The sequence below is a fragment of the Erpetoichthys calabaricus genome, chromosome 4, assembly GCF_900747795.2.
Source record: "Erpetoichthys calabaricus chromosome 4, fErpCal1.3, whole genome shotgun sequence".
Taxonomy (NCBI): Eukaryota; Metazoa; Chordata; class Cladistia; order Polypteriformes; family Polypteridae; genus Erpetoichthys; species Erpetoichthys calabaricus.
This window is the reverse complement of record NC_041397.2, coordinates 250,355,414-250,377,370: the sequence shown is the minus strand read 5'-3', so window position 1 is coordinate 250,377,370 and position 21,957 is coordinate 250,355,414. Positions and strand designations below refer to the sequence as shown.

General features: G+C 38.2%; 1 protein-coding gene across 1 annotated transcript in view; it reads right to left on the bottom strand.

Annotated features, from left to right (window-relative positions):
• LOC114650765 (interleukin-1 receptor type 1-like) overlaps window positions 1–21,957 on the bottom strand; it is a 64,534-nt gene that overhangs the window by 4,443 nt on the left and 38,134 nt on the right. Inside the window, exons 7-10 of the mRNA XM_028800603.2 lie at window positions 21,026–21,158; window positions 17,862–18,004; window positions 13,118–13,261; window positions 3,754–3,912 (exon numbers count right to left, since the gene is read on the bottom strand). Of these exons, the coding sequence (XP_028656436.2) occupies window positions 3,754–3,912; window positions 13,118–13,261; window positions 17,862–18,004; window positions 21,026–21,158 (579 nt within the window). The remainder of the gene's footprint in view (window positions 1–3,753; window positions 3,913–13,117; window positions 13,262–17,861; window positions 18,005–21,025; window positions 21,159–21,957) is intronic.

Below are 21,957 nucleotides of genomic sequence, written 5' to 3'. Positions count from 1 at the left end.
GATAGATAGATAGATAGATAGATAGATAGATAGATAGAGACTTTATTAATCCCAAGGGGAAATTCACAGATTTTGTTTTTTTTTTCACATATATAACAGTACAAAGCAGTTGGGAATTATGATAGAGTCTGTCAGAGTTCCCGCACATGTTGGGGTGAAAGGAAATTAAATTGCTGGTACATTAGCTAAAAAAAACTGTGGAAAAGAAAAGAGTTGAAATTAAAGCAGGAATGGGTTGTAAAGAAATCAAAAGTAGAATAAAAAAACAGGTTTTGCAATTATAGCAAAATAAGTGGGAATGAGCAGTTAAAGGCACAGACTCTTGTATACGAATCATAATAATGTTACCCCCTTTAAATATGTAAGTAAAAACAGAAGAAAATTCGTCATACTAAGCAGGCTAAGGCTAGGTCTCTGTGCCTTAAATCAAGGACTGTATTTAATAGGTCGACATGGAGATGGAAACTGGGCAAAATGTGTCTCAAAGAAAACAATTGAACATGTGTCACTTCACCGTGCTCTGTATAGAAATCAAAGGTGAACACTAATTAAAAATCTCTGCAAAACTAAAGTGTAGACAATATCATTAAAGGATCTTCTCGGTGGAGGAAAGACAACAGCGGCGATAAATATCAGGATCAAGTGAAATGCATTAGTAACACGAGACTGGGAAAAAGAATTTAATATATTGAAATGGAATGAGCAGTTTCCCTCCGTACAGTAGGTGGCAGTAATATACCAAGAGTGTCCAAAGTACCTTAAAACAGAAGAAACACAATTCATTATAGTTCATGAGAGCATTTTCCAGAGGTGATTTATTTAACAATAACTTTTGTGAGCATATGACTGGATGGTTTCACATGTTGATTTTGCAACAAGAGTAAAATGAGATTTTTTTTATGTTTTGATATTGCTTACTGTTGTTCAACATTGGTTACCACAGACTTTGATTGTATCACAATCTTTCTTTATCTCTGTTTTACATGAAAACCTGACTTTACAAATTTGGCATCTTTCTCATTTTTGGCTAAATCGCTGCCCAGTGGGGGCTGGGTGGTCTCATGGCCTTGGAACCCCTGCAGATTTTGTTTTTTTTCTACTCTAGCCCTCTGGAGTTTTTTTTTTGTTTTTTTTTCCTCCTGGCCATCGGACCTTACTTTTTTCTTTGTTAATTAGTATTGCCTAATCTTTCTTTCTTCATCTATAAAGCATTTTAAGGTACATCATTTATATGAAAACATCTATATATATAATTCACAAAGTCGCCGCCAGAAGGGGAAGACACCCATGAAAGCACGCACACCAAAACAAGACACCCTTGAAAGCACGTAGGAAGGGGCGTGGATTCACTAAGCCGCCGACAAGTAGGAAGGAGCCATGCCCACCAACTCTATGACCATTGGATATGACGACAACTCGCAGAGCCACGCCCACCACCTCGGACGCGTGCCTCAGAAAAAACGGCGTCATTTATGTTCGTCTGTGCAACAGTACACATGGACCTCTGAGCCACGTTGACTTTTCATTAGTCAACCTCAGTGGAACCTTGGTTCACACAGAGGCAGCGCCAGAGAGAGACAGAGGCACATACAGGCAGCCCAAGAGAGAGAGCCACGCACACACAGGCAGTGCGACAGGGAAACAGAAGGACACACACAGGCAGCGCGACTGAGAGAGCCGCGCAATCCTTTAAAACTGAGGTTAAAACACAATGAAGGAAGCAGTCTTTAAAAAACAATAAGCCCTGTGCCTCTATTTTCATTAGCGTCTCACCTGCTTCACCACCCTGCAACAGTCAAGACGCTTTCTCAGCAGCTGACCTTTTCTGTGCCTGACTCCACTACTGTCAGTCGCCTGATTAAAAATGGTGAACTCCTGCAATGTTACTATCTTGGTTGGCTTTTAAATAAAGTTCGGATTTGTTAAAATGTTCTTTTTTTTCCCCTCTGTGCTTAAAACTCATTTAAAAAAAAAAGTGTTTATACAACTGCGGCAATGTTACAGAGAGAGAGAGAGAGGGCTCCCGTGCTTCTGAGAGACAGAGGGGGAGGGGGCTCGCGTGCTGCTAAGAGAGAGAGAGAGAGGGGGGGGCTGGAGAGGCTCCCGTGCTGCTGAGAGAGAGAGGGGGGGTGGGGCTGGGGATGCTCGGGTGCTGCTGAGAGACAGAGAGGGGGGGGGGCTGGGGAGGCTCACGTGCTGCTGAGAGAGAGAGAGAGAGAGAGGGGGGGGGCTGGGGAGGCTCGCTGTGCTGCTGAGAGAGGGGGGGTGGCTGGGGAGGGGGGGTGTTTGTGTCAGTATTATTCAATGTTTTTACTATTACACTGTTCATTCTATGGTGTAATAATTAACTATATTTGTGCTTAAAAATCTTTAAAAAAATATATTTACATACAGTTCGTACGGTCTGGAATGGATTAATTGTATTTACATACAATCCTATGGGGGAAATTGCTTCGGTTCATGACCAAATCGGTTTACGACCAGAGGTTTGGAACGAATTATGGTCGTGAACCGAGGTTCCACTGTATATTGAGTCTAGAAAACATGATCAGCAAGTCTTTGATAGGCTGCAACAAAATGATGAAAGAACGGACACATTTTTTTCTCACAAGCTGGGTGGGTGGGTGTTAGTTAGTTAATTAGTTACTCGAAGGATTTCAAGATTTAATATGCACAAGCGGTAACACTGCAAAACAAGCCCAAACCAGAAAAGACGGCTGGCAAATTAAGCGCGTGTGCATTGTACTTACTGAAAGTGGCATTACGGATTTTGCAAATGTTCATTTTTTCCCTCTGCTTAAAAAAATTAAAAAAGCGCGTGATTATGTGGCATATACTACGCCGCGGGTTGGTATGCAGCGTGTAAAACAGTTTGTTTGTCGCGGATAATTTGCCTTTTACTTTAACACGAAGACAATTTCCTGTTAGATTTGCCTTTGCGATGTCAATTGATAAGGCACAGGGCCAAACTTTCAAAAAGATATGCATGTATCTGCCAAAACCAGTTTTCAGTCACGGACAGTTGTATGTTGCTTTCTCCAGAGTTCCATCTTTTCATTCACTTACTGGTATGCCTGCAGGAACACGTGCAGCGAGCGAGAGAGAGCGAGCGACACACACACGCATACAGGTGCGCGAGACGATCCCGCTTTCAGTCACGGACAATTGTATGTTGCTCTCTCCAGAGGTCCATCTTTTCATTCACTCACAGTGGTATCCACAAACCCACCCCATTTGGACAACTGTGTCGTTCAGCAAGTGTTCACCCATCAATACATAATTATGTGGCGTATGTTACGCCGTGGGTTGGCTAGTGCTATATAAATAAATGTTGCTGTTGTTTCTTCACCCCTTAATTTGTATTTTCTGTAAATCTCTACATAATGGGAGAACTCCATGTATTTGCACTACACAAAAAAGGTGATACAGCTAACCATAGTTACAAGAGGACAGTTAGTCATGGTGTCACATAATAATATCAAGTAAACATTGGAATAAAGTGTGTCATTTTTTGTAGTATAAACATGTTGGTTTTTTTTGGAGGTGAGACCATTAAAAAATAAATTACTTTCTAATTACTGTGCATCATGCAGAAGAAGGAACATTCTGAAACAAGACAGAATTTAGTAGTAAGACCAATACAAGTTAAAACAGCAAGGTATCATGGAAAAAGGAATTAAGCAATTAGTACAAGCAATTAGTAAAAGCACACGCACAAAGATGTATAACATTGTTACGTATTTTGTAACATACCTTCTCCAGGCAGTTCATTTCTGCCAAGAATAAACAGCTTGTATCCATATTTGTTTTCTAACATCTCCGGTAGAATCTCAAGGGCAAAGGTTTCAGCTTTGTGTGAGTTCATCTCTTCAGTTTTTGGATAAATCACATATGCGTCATAAAGTTTTCCATCTGCAAAATGTCACAGGTAAGTAACTGTTAGAAATGCACAATGTGCTGTACCAAATGTGTGGGTGTCATGGGGAGAGCCGATAGTCGTGTTAACTTTTTTTAAAAAGAGTATTTAAGAAAAGTTTCTGGAAGATGTGGGTCCAGTTTCTGTGCTCTTGAAATCACTACAACTAATCGCAATATGCAGCTGTCAAGTGGTTTTATTTACTTGCTATAGTTTTGAGAGCAGCAGTTTATTTTTTATTGTATTTTCCATCCATCCATTATCCAACCCTCTATATCCTAACTACAGGGTCACGGGGGTCTGCTGGAGCCAATCCCAGCCAACATAGGGTGCAAGGCAGCCCAAACAAACCCTGGGCAGGGCACCAGCCCAGAGCAGATTTTTTATTGTATTTTTCATTATATTAATGGTGCAGAATCCTGAATAATTCCAAAAATGATAATTCCTCTAATAACAATCTACATTATTGGAGCAACAGTAAAGGACTCAATTAGCACGCACAAATAATGTGCAGACAGCCCAGTTTACTTACAGTTTTAACATCAGATCATAGGGTCTTAACTGGATTGGTTAAAGTAATTTTAGATAAATGGTGGCAGAAAAGTGAAAAGGGATGTGATGATTGTGACATTATGTCTCTCTCTATGACTTAGGATGAGTAAAGCAAACATTCATTAGCAAACAGTTTTACAAAATTGTCCCTCAAACTCATTTTGCACCCAATTTTGCAATTGTGAAACGTGAAACTCACTAAATTTTTTTTTTTTAGGTGGAAAGGATGGCTACCTCCGTAACCAAAATGCTGTCTCCTTCCTTGGCTGCTCTCCATTGATCTTTTCATGCAGCTCCACACACTCTCTCCTGCCTCATGTGTTACTTTCCTGAACCTTCACACTGCTGGTTTCAGCTCGGAATGCTCATTAGGGGTCAGCACTATCAGCGCTCATTTTCCAAAACTCTGTATTGAAGCCAGGATCTTTCTGGAGGAACACTGGCAGCCACATAACCAGGCCAACAGATTTCAGCAGCAGAAAAATGCTTGCGGGTAAAAGCTGTCTAACTGCTGCCCCTTTTCAATGTCTACACAAGAATAAAGTTTGCCTAGTTTTGCACATGGAGAAAAAGATGAAGATGAGATTTCAGATGAGATAAAAATATATGTGCTAATGGAAGAAATTTTGCTTGTGGCAAAATAACATTTCTTTGTAAAGTTCAATTTTGCTTGAATCTTTTTGATCATCACTAGCAAGTAAACTCTCTATTACTGTTTAAACACCTGCCCTTCCCATACAATTGACTGCTAAAGAAGAGAAAATCTCACTTGTGAAGACATTACTGACAATCAGTTATATTCTTTCATGGTGGCTAAGAAGGGAATTTTTCAGCATTACAATGCTCCAAAGGCTAGTAAGCCACTGGATTTAGGTTAATTTAGAGTCCCTCCAAGTCACCAGGGGCCTCATGTATAAATGGTGCGTACTCCCGTTTCCACACTCAAATAGCGATGTATAAAACTAAACTTGGCGTAAAGCCACGCACATTTTCACGCTAGCTCAAACCCTGGCGTATGCAAGTTCTCCGCTCAGTTTTACATACTGGCGGCACCCAGCATCAAAGCAGTGCTATTGTTCCTGTGTGGTTTCCCTTTCTTTTTTAGATCTTTTTTAGATCCACATCCCAGACGCGGCTTTATCAAATACACTGAAATTAACCATATATTGTTTATTAGTTTAAGGCATCTGATTGTAATTAACCTGTAACAATATAATGGTCCACGGAATAGCCAAACTATTCCAAATACCATAGCTGCTTTAGCGTTATTACTCTTACTGCACCTTCCTCTTCTTCTTTCAGCTGTTCCTGTTAGGGGTTGCCACAGCTGTTCATCTTTTTTCATATTACTCTCACTGCACCACTCGGAGTATTTATATCACTGTATCCAAGTGTGGAATCACAGTTCTACAGCAGCTAATCGGAAAGAGAATCATTGGGATACAGCATCAAGCACACACTGTCTCAGCCATGCACACATTCTATTGAACTGCTCTCATACGGCAAACACTTCAGAGCCTTTCCTGTACTGACCTCGCGGCTCAGAAACAGTTTCATCCCAAGAACTATAAACGCACTTAATCAGTCCATCAAATGCTCCTTGTAGAAATGTTTGTACTTATAAGTACAATTACCTCACTGTAAACTTGCGATACAGTTATAATATTGTACACCCTAAGGTACTTTAGCGCACATTTACATATGATGACAATATCATTTTTAAGATGAAATGCAGCAAAACATGTTTATTACATTATACAGATAAAATGTTAACTTAATTTAAATAATCTATATTGTTAATAATTAAACATGTGAGGACAAAGTGTCGCAGCGCTAGCAAGGAACTGCCGCCCCGTTCACAGATTGTTCCTGCCTCGTGCTGTATTGTTACTGGGGCTGGCACGACACTGGAAAGATAGATGGATAGAATAATTAAACATGTACTACAAAGATATTTCAATGTTCCTTAAAAGTTTTGAAGAATCGGTGTTCTCAGCTTACAGATGGCTTTACATCTGTTACACAGCTGATTGTGTAGCGATTGGGTATTTGGAGAAAGAAAAGGAAGGACATGAATTGGGGGTTAGTATGTTTGAAAGAGACAGTACTGCTGCAATAAACTATTTTATCAAAGGTAGCACACGGCACAGCAAGCATCTTGCGTGAGGCAGGAACAATCTCTGGACGAGGCGCCAGCTCGTCACTATCACTGTGCCACTGTGTTCCCATGTTTAATACATGCTTTAATTTCTAACATCATGAAAATGATATCAAGTATACATCTCAGTATTTAATTTATTCAGAGAGCTATAATATCATGAATGTAATGGATTCTGTGTCCTGTTGGAGGAAGAGAAAGCCCGTTTAAGAAGCACGTAGTGATTCACACACATAGAGCACATAGAAGAACACATACAAAACAAACCATTTAATGTGCTACTTTAGTTACGATGGTATTTGAGAAACTAGTAAATTAATCGATTTTATGATGAAGTTTATGATGTTCTACTTTAATGACAAAATAAACTACGTGATTAAAGTGGAAATTTCGAGATTAAAGTTGACATTTTTATATTTTTCCCCACTGTCTCCCTGTTTTTTTTTCTTTTCTCTGTATCCTAATAAGCTTTCATATGACACTCAGACGGTGGGCTACAGCAGATACTTCTGAGCCCCCTCCATGGCTATTTAAGGTGAGTTATAAGTATTGGTGTTTCACTTGGATTTTTCTGGGTTTTTTTGCTGACTACTTCTTTCAGTTTGAGCATGTTATTTAAGGATTCTGTATTGGAAATTGTTTACTGTAGAACTGCCTTTTAGGCAATTCCTTTTTTCCTATTTTAGCTGTTTTAAGTATTTTTGCTTTACTCTTCTATTTTGTCTAATAAATTCTTTATTTTTAAAGATCATTTTTGTCCTTTTGTGCACAAGCCTGGGGATTACGGTAATCCCCTCTCTTGTGCAGTTTTTTGATTATTTTGTGACATTTACATTTTTTTGCCAGCTCTTCATTTTTGAGACCCAGCCTTGACCAGAAGCCAGTCTTCTTAGGTATCAAAAAAATAACATATTTGACTGCAACTATTAAAAGATCTAACTGAATTAATCATGAAAAATATACAGTATAGAAGAAAATCAGGCATGAAAAAATTCATTTAGACAGCAGTATATAAGGATTTATTGTCACAGAATGGTTTTGTGAAGAAAACTGGTTAGAAAGTGGAATGCACCACAGAAATGTTGATCAGTTATGCTTTTTTATCTGTTGTGTATTTTGGCTTCATAATGGTAACAAAAGGTGTGCATTAGTAATCAATCTATATTTGCATAAGTAGAGCCAATTATAGAATGAACCATCATCATGAACTTCACAAACCTTAAACATTTCAACATATTACTTCTATAAGGAAAACAATAACTACCAGTTCAAGAGACCAATATGAGTTTCATTTGCCGAGTGGCTGGACTCAGGATGAACAGCTGGGCATGTCAGGAGAGCCGCTGCAAACCCCCCACATCAGCTGGCCTTGGGATACTTGGAAACAGCCTGGTGGGGACTGGGACTTGGACTGGGACTGGGACCATGGAGCTGGGAGTTTGGTATGACCTGCTTGGCCTCTTGTGAGCTGAACTTTCACCAGTGTAAGTGAATTTTTAATTTAACAAATTCTGTTTTTATGTGAAAATTATGAAAAACGCATTTTGCCATTTTATATAAATCGTACTAAACATATTTGTAATTATTCAGGAAAATAAAAATATTTGAATAACATAATACAATTTTTTCAAGTAACTTCTCTGCATAGATAGATACATAGAACTTTATTTGTCTCTACAAGGAAAATTTGGATTTTCACAGAAGCTCAATAAATTAAAAAAAAAATTATTATATTATAATAAGCAACAAACCCCTCTCAAATACGCACTGGAAAAATTAAAGTGAAAGAAAACAAAAAAGAAAGAAAACTGTGGACTTGGCTAAAGATAAAAAGAGCAGTCAGAGAGAGGGACTGTAGTGTGTATTGCTGTTGGCACAAAGGAGCCCCAATTGCATTTCTTGATGCACTTCTGCCAAATAATTCAGAACCAACCAGTTTGTGTTTTACAGGGCAGCATGTTCTGCAGGTGCATAACTAATGGATTGTACTGATGAGTACACACAACTTATGGGGGCTAAATTGGTTGAAAGTACTGGTGCCTGAAGGCCAGCCTCCTTCATCAAGGGTGGAGTGGTGGCTCTGAGGCTAGAGATCTGCACTGGCACTAAGAAGGTTGCCGGTTCAAATCCCGTAAATGCCAATAGGGACTCTGCTCTGTTGGGCCCTTGAGCAAGGCCCTTAACCTACAATTGCTGAGTGCTTTGAGTAGTGAGAAAAGTGCTATATAAATGCAAAGAATTATTATTATCAAAATAAAGAAGAATGGTTATACTGAATGTTTCTAAGATGCATGAAGCTTCATTTACTTTGACAAAATGACATTTGAATGCTAGAATCACCGTCAACGCAAGTTTGTAACTTTGCTTTTAGGAAGCAAACTAACAGTAACCAAGTTCCTGGGGAAGAGAAACCACACATGTATGAGAGAAATGAAGAAAGGAAAAGCAAAGAAAATAACATAACAAAAACACTTTCACGCCTGCTGAATCGAATTCAAGTCATAGGGTAGCCAGAGCTAATTCAGGTATTTTTGGGCATAACACAGTAAATAACCTTGAATCAGGTAAATGTAAAGGTAAAAAAGTTTAGAGATTCTAGAGCAGGGGTGTCCAGCTCCAGTCCTTGTGGGCCGCAGTGGCTACAGGTTTTCATTCTAACACTTTTTCTAATCAGCAAGCAGTTTTAACTGCTAATTAACTCCTTTTCCCTTCATTTTAATAGCCCTGTCTTTAAGGATTTAGTCTTCTGAACTGTTTTGTTTCTTCATTAAATGGCAGCCAAACAGAAATGAGATGTGAAACGAGCCAACAGATGACCAGCAAAATTGGAACATCAAACTTAAGCCAATTTCACTCAAACCTGTTTCTTAATGAGAAGCCAATTATTGCTGTTAATTAAAGCCGTTATTGAATATCATGACTTGTTGCTGCTCTCATTCTACCAGAAAGAAACAACTAAGGGGTCTGAGTCACATCAATTAAAACTAAGGCAAAAGAAGTTAATCAGCAGCAAAAATGGCCCAATAATTAAGAAGGTGGTTAGAATGAAAACCTGCAGACACTGTGGCTCACCAGGACCAGAACTGAACACCCCTGCTCTAGAGAGTATATGAAAATCCCAGGAAATCAATAGTTACAGAAATACTCAAGCGAGCCACTGAGATCACATTTTTTGTGATTTTTGCCCTTGATTTGAACATTAACTGAAGCTCCTGAGCAGTATCTGCATGATTTTATGAATTGTGCTGCTGTCACCTGATTTGGTAATTGCTTGGATAAGCAGGTGTACAGGTGTTCCTAATAACTTCCTCAGTATGTCGATGTGCACCTTCTCAACACATGCATCAATGTGCAGGACCATTCTCCATTTCAAAGTGAGCATATGCAGTAACGTTTAAGACCTTTCCTCCATGTCAGCACATGGGCGTCTATTGTAAGTGAAGTGAGAGATGTGGTATTGCATGCATTTCTGTTTACTCAACAAAGTAATTGTCTGGCGCGATTCACAGCAAGCCACTACTGTGATAAAACAGCCCCATCTTCAAAGATACCAAACCGATTTTTCATTTGTGTGGTTTCACAGTTGGCTAAATATGCTAGGTGTGTTACTTTTGATTTTTACTCAGCTTATATTTTTGATGTTTTTCTCTGCACTCCTACAGCTATTACACCAGTGTAAAATCAGATCAGGAATACGTACACTGCAAGGTATGCTGTTCTTGCAGGGTGGCCCAGAGTGTTTGTGGCATTGTGGTAACCCTTCATGATGCTCTTTCACTGTTGTCTTTGAGGTTTCATGTAGCTGTGTATTTTTGTTTTATTTGTTTTGGGCTTGTCAGCCCTCATTTTGATGTCTGTACTGCATGTTTTGGTGCTTTTGTAATATGATACACTTTGGAGCAAGTTTGGTATAGCTATTTACAGGGCTTTATAGAGCTTAAGAAATTTTTAAAAGTCTTTGCTGGCACAGCTTAGAGATCTCATTTAAGAAAATGATAGAGCTTGTTAGGATTACCTTACTTAACCTTTTATCATAACTGAAAATAACTGAAGTTCATAGGCCAGACATTTTTTTATTCTGTTCCGGCTTGGCCCTGATGTTAATATTGTAATGAATTCACATCTCATTTACTCTAAGCCTCATAGTCTCGCATTGCTTTAATTCTCATTGTTAATGGTTTTGCAGCTTAGTTAATGCATTTTTTTAATCAAAGTGCATATTAAAATGTAGCCAGCATAAACCTTTAGAATGGCTACAAGAATCTTGAATTTCATTGTGCTTTTAAAATGTCATTGTGGAATTGGAGAAATGCTCCTTCATATCCATAAGTAATTTTATCAGCATATCAAATGCCTCACTGCACAGAGATGAATAAACACTTTGCTAATGTTGTGAAAGTGTTATGAAGTGTTTGTCATGGCCTTTGTACATAAGAGTAAATGAGTCAGGGATGCATTTTTGCATTACCTAAAGTGTTACTGGTATTTCCCACCCTCCCAGTAAAGTGTTACTAGAAGTCAATAACCCGTACTAGCACTTCTAGGATTTAAGTTCAGAGGTTATCTGGTTAATGATTAAGTCTCCCAGTATTAAATGTTATCCATCCATCCATCCATCCATTTTCCAACCCGCTGAATCCGAACACAGGGTCACGGGGGTCTGCCGGAGCCAATCCCAGCCAACACAGGGCACAAGGCAGGGAACCAATCCTGGGCAGGGTGCCAACCCACCGCAGTATTAAATGTTATACATTTGAATTTTAAGGTCTAAGATGATCAAATTAAATGTGTTGTTAAGGTTTTTCCCAAATTTAGGCTGAAATTTTCCTTTATTTCTTGGATTATTTTACCTTAAAGATTTTGTAATAGTTTTGAATGTATTTTGTTTTTGTTCTACTTGTTTTTACGTGTATTATATTTTCCATTTTTATGTCTCTAAATATTTTTATCTTAAAGTATCTGCTTAATTGAGCTTTTGAGAAAGGCATTAACTCTAGTGGGATTTTTATATATATTCTTATACAGGTTTGCGTTTAAAGGCTTAATTCATTCCCATGTCTGTATTCTTATGTATTAATGCCTAGCCTAGTTTGTTCATATGCCATTCTACATATGGACATTTATAAAAGGTGACTCTCTCCAATTCATCCCTCCAAAACATTTATCTAATTTGTCACTTCTTAGTTGCACTCCAATATTTTGGCTGCATAGAACTCTCTGTTTCACCCACAAAGACCTGTTCATCAACACACCTTTGTGCGGACAGGGCTGGTGTGATGTTCCGCTTGCATTTAGCCTCACGTGAGCATGGACAATGCGTCTTAGAAATGCTTGCTTTAGCATCATGTAGATATACTCACACTTGTGTGATGTTTCTCTCCTTGTTGATTCTGATATTTTAAGAAGCCATATATGCTGTGTGCCAAATTCATGTGCCTTTTAGAAGGCAACACTAAAAATGCAATTAGGAGTAAAATGGAACTTTTTCTGGATGTGGTGTCTGAGCACAGAAACCCAGAATGCAAATGTTCATTTTGTGATTGGTATGAAAAGTGGGATGGGAACTTTGTTTTTTTATGTACAATGCATACTGGGTGTTTATGGTAGGAAACAAATTAGAAAAATGGAAGAGTAAGCATCACTGAGGTCTGAGAGAAATAAAAATTTGTTTATTACCTGAAAGGTCTGCTGCCAGTGTCTTTGGCATAAAACCGTGAGAACAATCACCCCCAGTTGAAAGCCATCAAGAGTCACCAGGAAGTTTGTGGAAAAATCAATACCATGCTGACCTCTAACCTGAAGGCAGTGTCAGTAAGCAAGCTGAGGTTAAGTGCCAAAATAACAATGAGAGAAAAAACAAGAGGCAAAAATTGCAGCGGAAAACAAATACTGTACCTCAGCCTGGTCTACCATGCTTCCCTATCTATCTAAAATCACACTTAAGATATTTATAGAAGAATCCAAAGATTTGAAAATGTAGCAATCCACATCTCCATCTTCTAATGTGTTCACGTCAAATGACCTGCCCACCTGACCTCATGTGCACATGACCCGTTCCCACCATTATTGCTACGAATAACATGGCAATACCTTTACCTAAACAGTGCAAAATGGAGTCTGCCATAAAAACAAAACAGACATTGGACAACTGTTAATTCCTAACTGGTTTTGTCCATGCTCTTGGCTCTCCACTCTTTTCTCAGGTGGAGGTTGAATTTTGTTTTGGTAGGTTGTGTCATTATTTTTTTTTTGTTATGGATTTCTTTATTTACCTTTCTGGTGTTTTTTTTTTCTTCTTATTTCTAGTTTGACTATAAAGTCATTTGTTGCATAAGTTGGACTTGATTGTGTGCAATGTTATTTTGTTCTAATAAAATAAAATTTAAAAAGAAATAAAATACCATTAAAACAGTAATAATTAATTTCAAAAGTTCTTAGATTTATAAAGAATAATCAAAATATAATTTCCGCATTGTGGACAGGATACTTACCTGTTGTAGTTTTGAAGGGCTGACACATTTTTCTGTAGTAAAGGACAATTTCAAACTTGAAATATTTGCAAACAAATACTGCAAGTAATAAAATACATCCAGAAATGGCCAGGAACAGAATTAACCGAATATGGTGGTTGTCCACTAGGAAATAAAAAAATAGAGAGAATTACATGGCTCTAAATATGTATATCGACATTGCTTGTCTTAATTATTATACAAATTATGTTTCATTTATCCATTTTCTTTGCAGCACCATTCAATTTTGATTAGTCTGAAAGTTTATACAAATGAATCCATATTTACAATTGGGCATCTTAATCCATTTTGAAATCCATTTTGTTTATTTATTTTATTTTTTTTTCAAATCAGAGGTTTAGTGATCTAAAGCAGGAATATATTGATGAAACTCCAGTCCATGTCATCCCACACACCAGCTGTTACTCAAACCAATTTAGAATCACTTTCCAACCTAGGCGCATGCCTGTAGACCACCACAACAGAGCCAAGGCACCATATTTAGAAAAGTAACACTTTGCGCTCCAGCCTGAAGTCAATGCAGGATTTATAGTAAGTGCTCTGAGGTGGCAGCCACTTCTCAGACTTACTGGTTTCCAAATGTTCCGCCGTTTGAGTGTAGAAATATATGTTCCTGTACACAGCAATAAAAATAATTTTGAAATGAATGAATATCTAGGCCCATAGATCATTGGATAATGAATACACAAATGACAATTCAGTGCTTAATTCTTAATTTAAAGTGTTGTAAAAATGATTATATTGGTTAGCGGATGTGTTTCCTGGGAAGGACTAGGCATTGCTTTGGCAGATGGCCATGAAAGGCTTGTATTGAGCTCAGAAGAGGGTTTACTTAACACTAAAAAGACCTTGACATACCACAACAAAGAACTGGAACGCTTTGTTTTTATTTCTTTCTGCTTAGTGGTTCTGGGCCTCTCCACTGTGTAGCAGTTGTGTGGACACTAAGATTCACACTGTCCGAAGACCGAGATTTCATTACTTTCTTATGTTGACCCCAGGAACACACCCATTCTTGACCTGGCACATGTACACTCACAAACAGAGACACTGATAAGCAGCTCAATGAATAGATCAATAATAAAGATAACAATATATATGTTAATTAAATAATAACAAGAAAAAAACAATATTAAACAAAAAAGCTTGCGCAAAAGCCTTCTCCAGTTCCCTGATGGCAATAATTATTTATATACACTACATGCATGAAACTGAATCAAACAACAGATTCAGTAAACAAATAATGCTAACAATAAAGTCCAAAACAGTACAGTACAGCAGATGCAGATCACGATGGTGTGTGGAATGAAAAACCCAGTGAACAGCCCTCAAAATGAAATGTAAAGTTTTGTCCTACCAGGTTCCAGTTGTAGCAAGAAGATGTGGCATGATTTGGAGCACTCCCCAAATGAAGAGAATTCCAACCAAGACAAAATCACATGGACAAGCAGGCACAGGACACAATATATATTTAGAAGAAACTGTAATGTACTGTGGTTGCAGTTGTAATCTAATAGTGTGTGTGATGTGTAGAAACAAATACAGAGCATTGATTGTGATCCCCTCTGTGTCTTTCTGGCTCCTTTTTAAAGAGCCCACTTAACTATCCTTCTTCCCAGTAACTCTTGTGCCCTCTGAATTTGCCCAACAGTGTAATACTGCCAGGGCTGCTGGGAGCTGTAGGCAATTTTAAGTAGGGCTGCTACAAATGTAACTAACTAAGTTAAAATTCAGTACTCTGGATGTAGATTATTCATTCTAAATTAATAATAAAATATTGGACTGTTTTACTAATAGTGTCTTTTTTCAATTCTAGCTCAGTTTTGTTCTAAAAACATCTCTGTGAACTTTTTTCTTCCTTTCAATAATATACTTTTAAGTTTTGGTCAAAATGAAGAAAAAAATCAGTTTATGTTTGTGTGGATTGTAAAATGAGAACATTCTGCTCCCAGATAAGCTTCTGGCCTCTCTTCTGTAGCACACTGTCAAACTTAACACACTAATCTGTTTTCTTACTGTTTGATCTTTCACACTGGCATTCTAATATTTTCTTGCTCTGATTAGTAATATTAATTTGACAATTTTACACTTGTACTGTAATCTGAATAAAAGTAGTCAGCTTTTCTCAGCTCAGCCAGCAGAAACTTCAAAAACTGACTCACATTTCTTGGGTGTTTCCGGTCTATGATACATTCTAAGAAAGGATGTGACAGTTCCACTTAAACTGGATAATTAACCAATCACAGTGAGGACTTGATCAGACAGTTTTTTTTCTTAACAGTGAAGCTCTTTGCTCAATTAAATATTCATACAGAAAGTAAATCAATATCCTCGTAAACACAAGCTCTATTTTTCTTTCGCAAAATTTATAACATTGAAATCTTAATGAATTATTAAACATCCTAGATACACTAAACACACTTTCTGATAAAGTTTACAACAAGCAAAAAATTTCTACTCAGTTGATTCCTGCCTTGTGCATGATGCCCCTTTCCCCTGTAAACCTCATTCAATTTAATAGTTCTAACAAGGGAAGCATATTTAGCTGTATGCATTAAAATACACAAAAATGTATATATATGAGGGTCTTGAGATACATGTGTGGCATGAATGAACATGTTATTTTTATTCAACAACAGTAATGTCCATGCCATATTAGATGACCTTTTCAGCAATTTTCAGTCATTACCTTCATTTACATAATCTTAAAGAGTCAGAGGCGGATGGTGGTACAGGCCTGTAAAACTGATCGCATAAATTGACATACCCAGTGATTTACTCCAACTAGTCTGAATTGTGTCTAATAGCATCAAACAAGTTTGATTTTGTCTTTAGTTTAGGGATGGGATGGGCTCTGTGTACAGGAGAGCTGACAACCAATGAACGCTCATCTGGAAGTACGAGGAACGTTCAATTATAAACAAGAATTTTAATGCTCTGTCCTTAAGAATGCAAGGAAAACATGACTCGTTGAACAAACACATGCATGTTTAAACTTGTCGTTAGTAGTGCTAGCTGATTCTTCCCCACTCCCTGTCAGTTATAATCAACATGTCAGAGCAGGAGGTACACAGTAGTGTTATGCAACAAATTATTACATTTTTGACAAATGAAGGAATCATTCCATCTCAGATTTCTTTGAAACTTGAGAATTAGTTTGAGGATGAGTGTCTCTCTCAGTCTATAGTGTATGATTAATGCAAATCATTCAGAGAGGGACTATCATCTCTTCAGTCCGGTTAAGGAATTTTTAGGAGGGAAGAAATTCAAGTCGAATGAGGAGGTTACTGACGCTGTACAAGAATAGGTCAAAAATTCTGCAGTCAAAAGACTTCTACTCTTCTGGGATTAAGAAGCTTTCTGAGCGCTGGAACAAGTGTATTGCATTGGCAGAAGACTACACAGAAATGTAGTGTGTAAGTTGCTTCATTGTATTCAATTCATAAAGTGTAGTGCATAAATTCCTGTTTATATATGAATGCCCCTTGTACAATTCCTGCAATGCAGTGACGTGGAATAAGGAGTGTGGGAGGTTTGGATTTTGCAAACAGAGGTTTGTCTGTCTGATGTCTCATGTGTTTTATGTACCACAACAGAATGGAATGAAGAAAAAAAGGCTGAGATTGCAGCTGACCTCACCGTAGCTGTTAACCCTTCATAGAGCACCAGCTCTATCAGGCAACATGATTGGCTGTCACAAAAGGTGTGCTAGAATGTTAGCACAAAGTTGGTAAATGTGACATGCCCAGCAATTTTCAATGGTGTAAACAGACATAGTCTGGCTATGAGCTCAGCAGCTGCAGAAAACAAGTTTGGTACACCCAATGAGAAGAAGTCATGCTATGTGACATTAGCTTAAAGAACGCTCCAGTGTAAGTATGTGATTAGAAATTTTACCATATTACAAACTGAAAACCCAAAGGCTTTCCCAATTAAGTAGTAAATACTGTAGAGAATATTTGTAGTGAAGGTTAAAATCAGCATGTCGTATTGCTGAGTTTAATTTTATACCGCTGGAAGATAAAGCTGAATAATTCCACCATTATTGAAGATAATGATGGAAAATGGCAAAGATGTAACAGCAAATGGAGGAGAAAAATTGGACTAGGGGACTGGAAATGACTGTTGTAACTGTAACATTTCAGGCTGACCAGGAGGTGTCCTCTCTGAAACACTATAGATTAGGACCAGCTGGTGATTACTTTTCATTGAGGTTTTTGTAGCTTTGTCACATTTTAACCAATGTACTTGGATTCTGGCATGAAATCTGACTGTGTTGTCCCCTTTGTTGATTTGAGTCCATGTGGCCTATGGGTATAGACTTCAGTTTTCTAAGTCGACTGGCCATTTTTCTATGCTTCTAAGTCGACTGGCTACTCAAATCTGCCTAATGTGAGTGAAGGTGAGCTCTCTGTCCTGCACTGATCCCTACCTTTTGCCCAGGTATTTTCCAAATAATTAATTTAAGGAGGACTGATTCAGTAGGCTGTATGGAGATAAAGCATGTGTCTCTAAACCAGAATGCTGCCGGTTCAATTCACACCACTGACCTAGTGAGCAAATCACTCAGTCTGTCTATGCTTCAATGGTTAAATTACATCAAAATACTTGAACTGTGTTTCTGTATTTGTAGTGTACATTGGGACAATTTTTAAGCATACAAAATAAAATAAAGGGTGCGTAATAATTCAATTTAAGGACCTACCTGATTTTAAGGTAATATTTCCTGTATGCCTGGCTAAAGCATTCATGACAACGCATGTCAAAGGAATTTCATACAAATCAGCTGTAACTCCTCTTATTAAAAGATCAACTTCAACATATTTTTCATTATTCCATTCATATTCTCTGAAAAAAAATATTAAAACATTATTAAGTATATTTTCAATATTAATTGCTGAGTTTTGGACCTTTTTTATTTTACAATCCAAATAATTGTGCCAGGTTTCTTTTGGATTGGGTGCTTTATTTTTGAGTAATCATCTCTACCTCTCAGAATGTGGTCAAATTGTGTTCCAAGACACTTAAAAGGTCTAAATTGGTTGAAAACTGTAAGATAATACTTTGGGCCCCTAACAGTACTGTATACAGTGGAACCTCGGTTCACAACCATAATTCGTTCCAAAACTCTGGTCGTAACCCGATTTGGTCATGAATCGAAGCAATTTCCCCCATAGGATTGTATGTAAATACAATTAATCCGTTCCAGACCGTATGAACTGTGTGTAAATATATATATTTTTTTAATTTTGAAGCACAAACATAGTTAATTATACCACAGAATGCACAGCGTAATAGTAAACTAAATGTAAAAACATTGAATAACACTGAGAAAGCCTTGAACAACAGAGAAAACTAACACTGCAATAGTTCGCGCTATAGTGCTAGGCACCACTCGCTAACAACACTTTTTTTTTAATGAGTTTTAAGCACAGGGAAGCACAGAAAAAATGAACATTTGAAAAATCCATAATTTAATAAACTACCAAGAAAAGTAACATTGCAACAATGCACGCTACGAACCGATCACTGTAAACCGAACTGAAAACAAAAACAAGCCTTCTCTACCATATGCGTCCCTCCCTTACTTGCTCGCTCTCTCTCTCTCTCTTTTGCGAGCCTGGAGAGCCTGTGTGTGTGTGTCTCTCTAGCGCGCTCCTGTGTGTGTGCGCATCTGTCTCTCTCTGGCGCTGCCTGTGTGTGTGTGCACGGCTCTATCTCTCTCTCTCTCTCCCTGTGTGTGTGTGCGCGGCTCTCTCTCGCGCTGCCCGTGTGTGTGCTGCCTGTGTGTGTGTGTGTGTGCGTGCGTGTGTCGCCCTCTCTCTCTCTCTTTCTCTCTCTCTCTCTCTTGCTCGCTGCACAGGAAATGCACAGGGAGAGACTGAACATGTACAAACCGAAAGGGAACCTGGCTTGTTCGTATACTGAGTGTGTGGTCGTGAACCGAGGCAAAAGTTTGGCGAACGTTTTGGTCGTAAACCGATTTGTGGTTGTTTTCACCTCTAACTCAAACACTAACCAAACTAACACTGCATAAAAATGTATTTAATCTCTCATTATAAACTTGTTTGATTATTTTCTAATCTGTCAGTAGTTTAAATCATGGATTTCAGGGCAATGATGAAAAACTCGACAAGTTTATAAAATATGCCCATTGAATCTTGATCACTGTAGTTTCTTTCTGCTGAACTGTAGATATATGTAAAATTATTCCTGGATTTTTCTGAGCTTATCTGGCACTGCAGTGACTGCATTTTAAGGAACACATGATAGCTACATATTAAAAAGTACTGTTTATTCCGATTAAAAATCCACAAACATTTGAAGAGGCAGTGTGATACCAGCGTGGAAGGACTGGGAAGCAAGCGTGGTCAGATTGTTATCTCCCCCAAACGCTAGGGGGGCATCGGTGTCTCAGACACCCGCAGGGCTTCATGGGAGTTGGAGTTGCATACAGCACTGTTGGGATCTGGGGTGCCACCAGGGGGTGCTGCTGCTGAACCCTGGAGAGCAGCTCTTCTGCCACACCCAGAAGTGCTGCCAGAAACACACCATCAGACACCTGGAGTACTTCCAGCTGCCTTATTTAAGGGGCCAGCAGGCACTACTCGGGAGCCAGAGTTGGAGTGTAGAAGAAAGAGAGAAAAGGACTGAGTGATAAAGAGGAAAAGAAAGAAGAGAGATAAAGAAGAAAAGAAGGAAGAAACAGAAAGTAAAGAGTATGTTTGAGCTGTTGGGGACACTGTAAATAGAAATAAATCATGTGTGCTTTTGGTACTTGTGCCTCTAGCGTCTGTATGTGTTGGGTTAGCGTGTTATAGTGCCATCTATCTGCCACAATATACAGAGTTCAAAACAGTCCTTTGCCCGTTGTAGTTTCAAAACTGGTGTTTTTAAGACTGCAATCCAGAATTTTGCAGCACAAAACAAAACTGACATCAACTGTGTGAGTATCATGAGTTTCTCATAGGGGGAGATTTTAAGAGTTCCTATTTGAACTGTGGGTGGTGAACCAGTAAAAGAACATTAACATCACTTCAGGCCTCACCTCTGTTCCTGTCCCTTCAGGTATTCCTCTTTAAAGATCCCAAGGAACAGGAAATGAACTTCATTTGAAACACTGGCAGGGGACAAGGCACATCAGTATTGCCCTAATACTCTGTCATTTTTAGTTCAGTCGTTACCTTTTACACCACCATTTAAATTAGCACTTATCGCTTATCATTTTCTTCTTATGCGATCAACTAGAAGGCATGCTTCATTGACTTTGCCAGCTCATCAAGCTCTAAATCAGCGGTTCTCAAACTGTGGGGCGCAAACGCAACAAAAAAGGGGGCGCGAATGTTGCCGTATGTGGCGTAATTTCGCTATTCATAGGGAAATTTTAAACTTGTAGTGGTGTATCGGCAGCAAAAAATATAGGAATAAATTTTATTAGGGTTTCAAAAAAAAGTTAGGGGGGCGCAATTAAAACTGTTATGAAACTCGGGTCACAAATACTTTTCTCTAAATTGAGGATATTCTCAGTCAGTAGAGCAAAAAATGGACAGTTCTATCAGGTAGAGTTATGTGTAAAATGTAATGTTAAAAGCATGGTGTCTAGAGTGATCTGTGCATCATGTGATAATAAATTCTGTGACTTTCTTTACTTTATTCTAAAACATATGTAAAGAGATAGAACAAAATCTGAAAATCCTGGAGATCTTTTGAATGACTAAGTAAGACAAAAGGGCTCAATAATGGCAAAACACACTGACAGTAGAAATCAAATATTTTGGACATGGGAATGTACTAATAAATCAATCATTGATATTTATTTTATCAGGGACTTTTGCAAGTATCTACATTGTCAAAATTGAGGTAACTCACCTGTTAGGCATTTGTGTAATCCTTGAATCATTGAAGAATTCAAGTAGTTTGTGGTTTATTGTCCAGTAAATTGTGGTATGTGAAATCATGTCACCTCCAAGATATATTGTACATGTCAGATTTAAGTCGGACCCTGTAAAATCAACATTTACAAAGTTATGTCAAGGTTTCATATTTATTGTTAAATTTCTCTTGAAAATACCTTGACTTTCCTGTTCAATGAACAATCTTTGGGTTGCAAAATATGTTCATATTTACAATGATATCATTTTGCTACAATTTATGTACTAATATGGATATACAAGTGATCCCCTGCCTATCGCGGAAGTTACGTTCCAGACCCATCAGTGATAGGTGAAAATCCGCGATATAGAAAGACCATATAAATAAGCATTTTTTTTATAGTTTAAGCCTTAAAATACCCCTCCCACACACTTTAAAAACATGTAAACTTATTAAAACACACTTTGTAAACACATATGATATGTGGATGTCGGGCTAAGGATATGAGTAACATCTCTCTATTATAAAATAAAATCTTGGCAGGGAGACCAGGGAGACAAGGCTTGATCTTCTCAGAAGACAATTTGACATCCCGTGAGAGACATTTTAATATCATGCAAGACAAGGCAGTGAGACAGAAGGACAGCTGCTGTACAGACTTTTAAATGATTGACGCACAGAGCGACAAGCAGAACAGGCATCTTGGCAGAAGCAACACAAAGCCAGTAGCTGATCTGTCCACTTCTCCTTAGCGTGTGTTCAGCTCCCCCCTTCACAACGCGAACGGGAGAGACGTGAAGTGGCAGGAGTGTAGCGCGCCTCCAGGGGGAGTTGAGCAAAGCGATCGAGACTTTGACGACACGCAAGACTAAACATTACAACCTTAGGAAGCAAAACCCCTACTTACAAACAATTTAAAACAAGTTCAC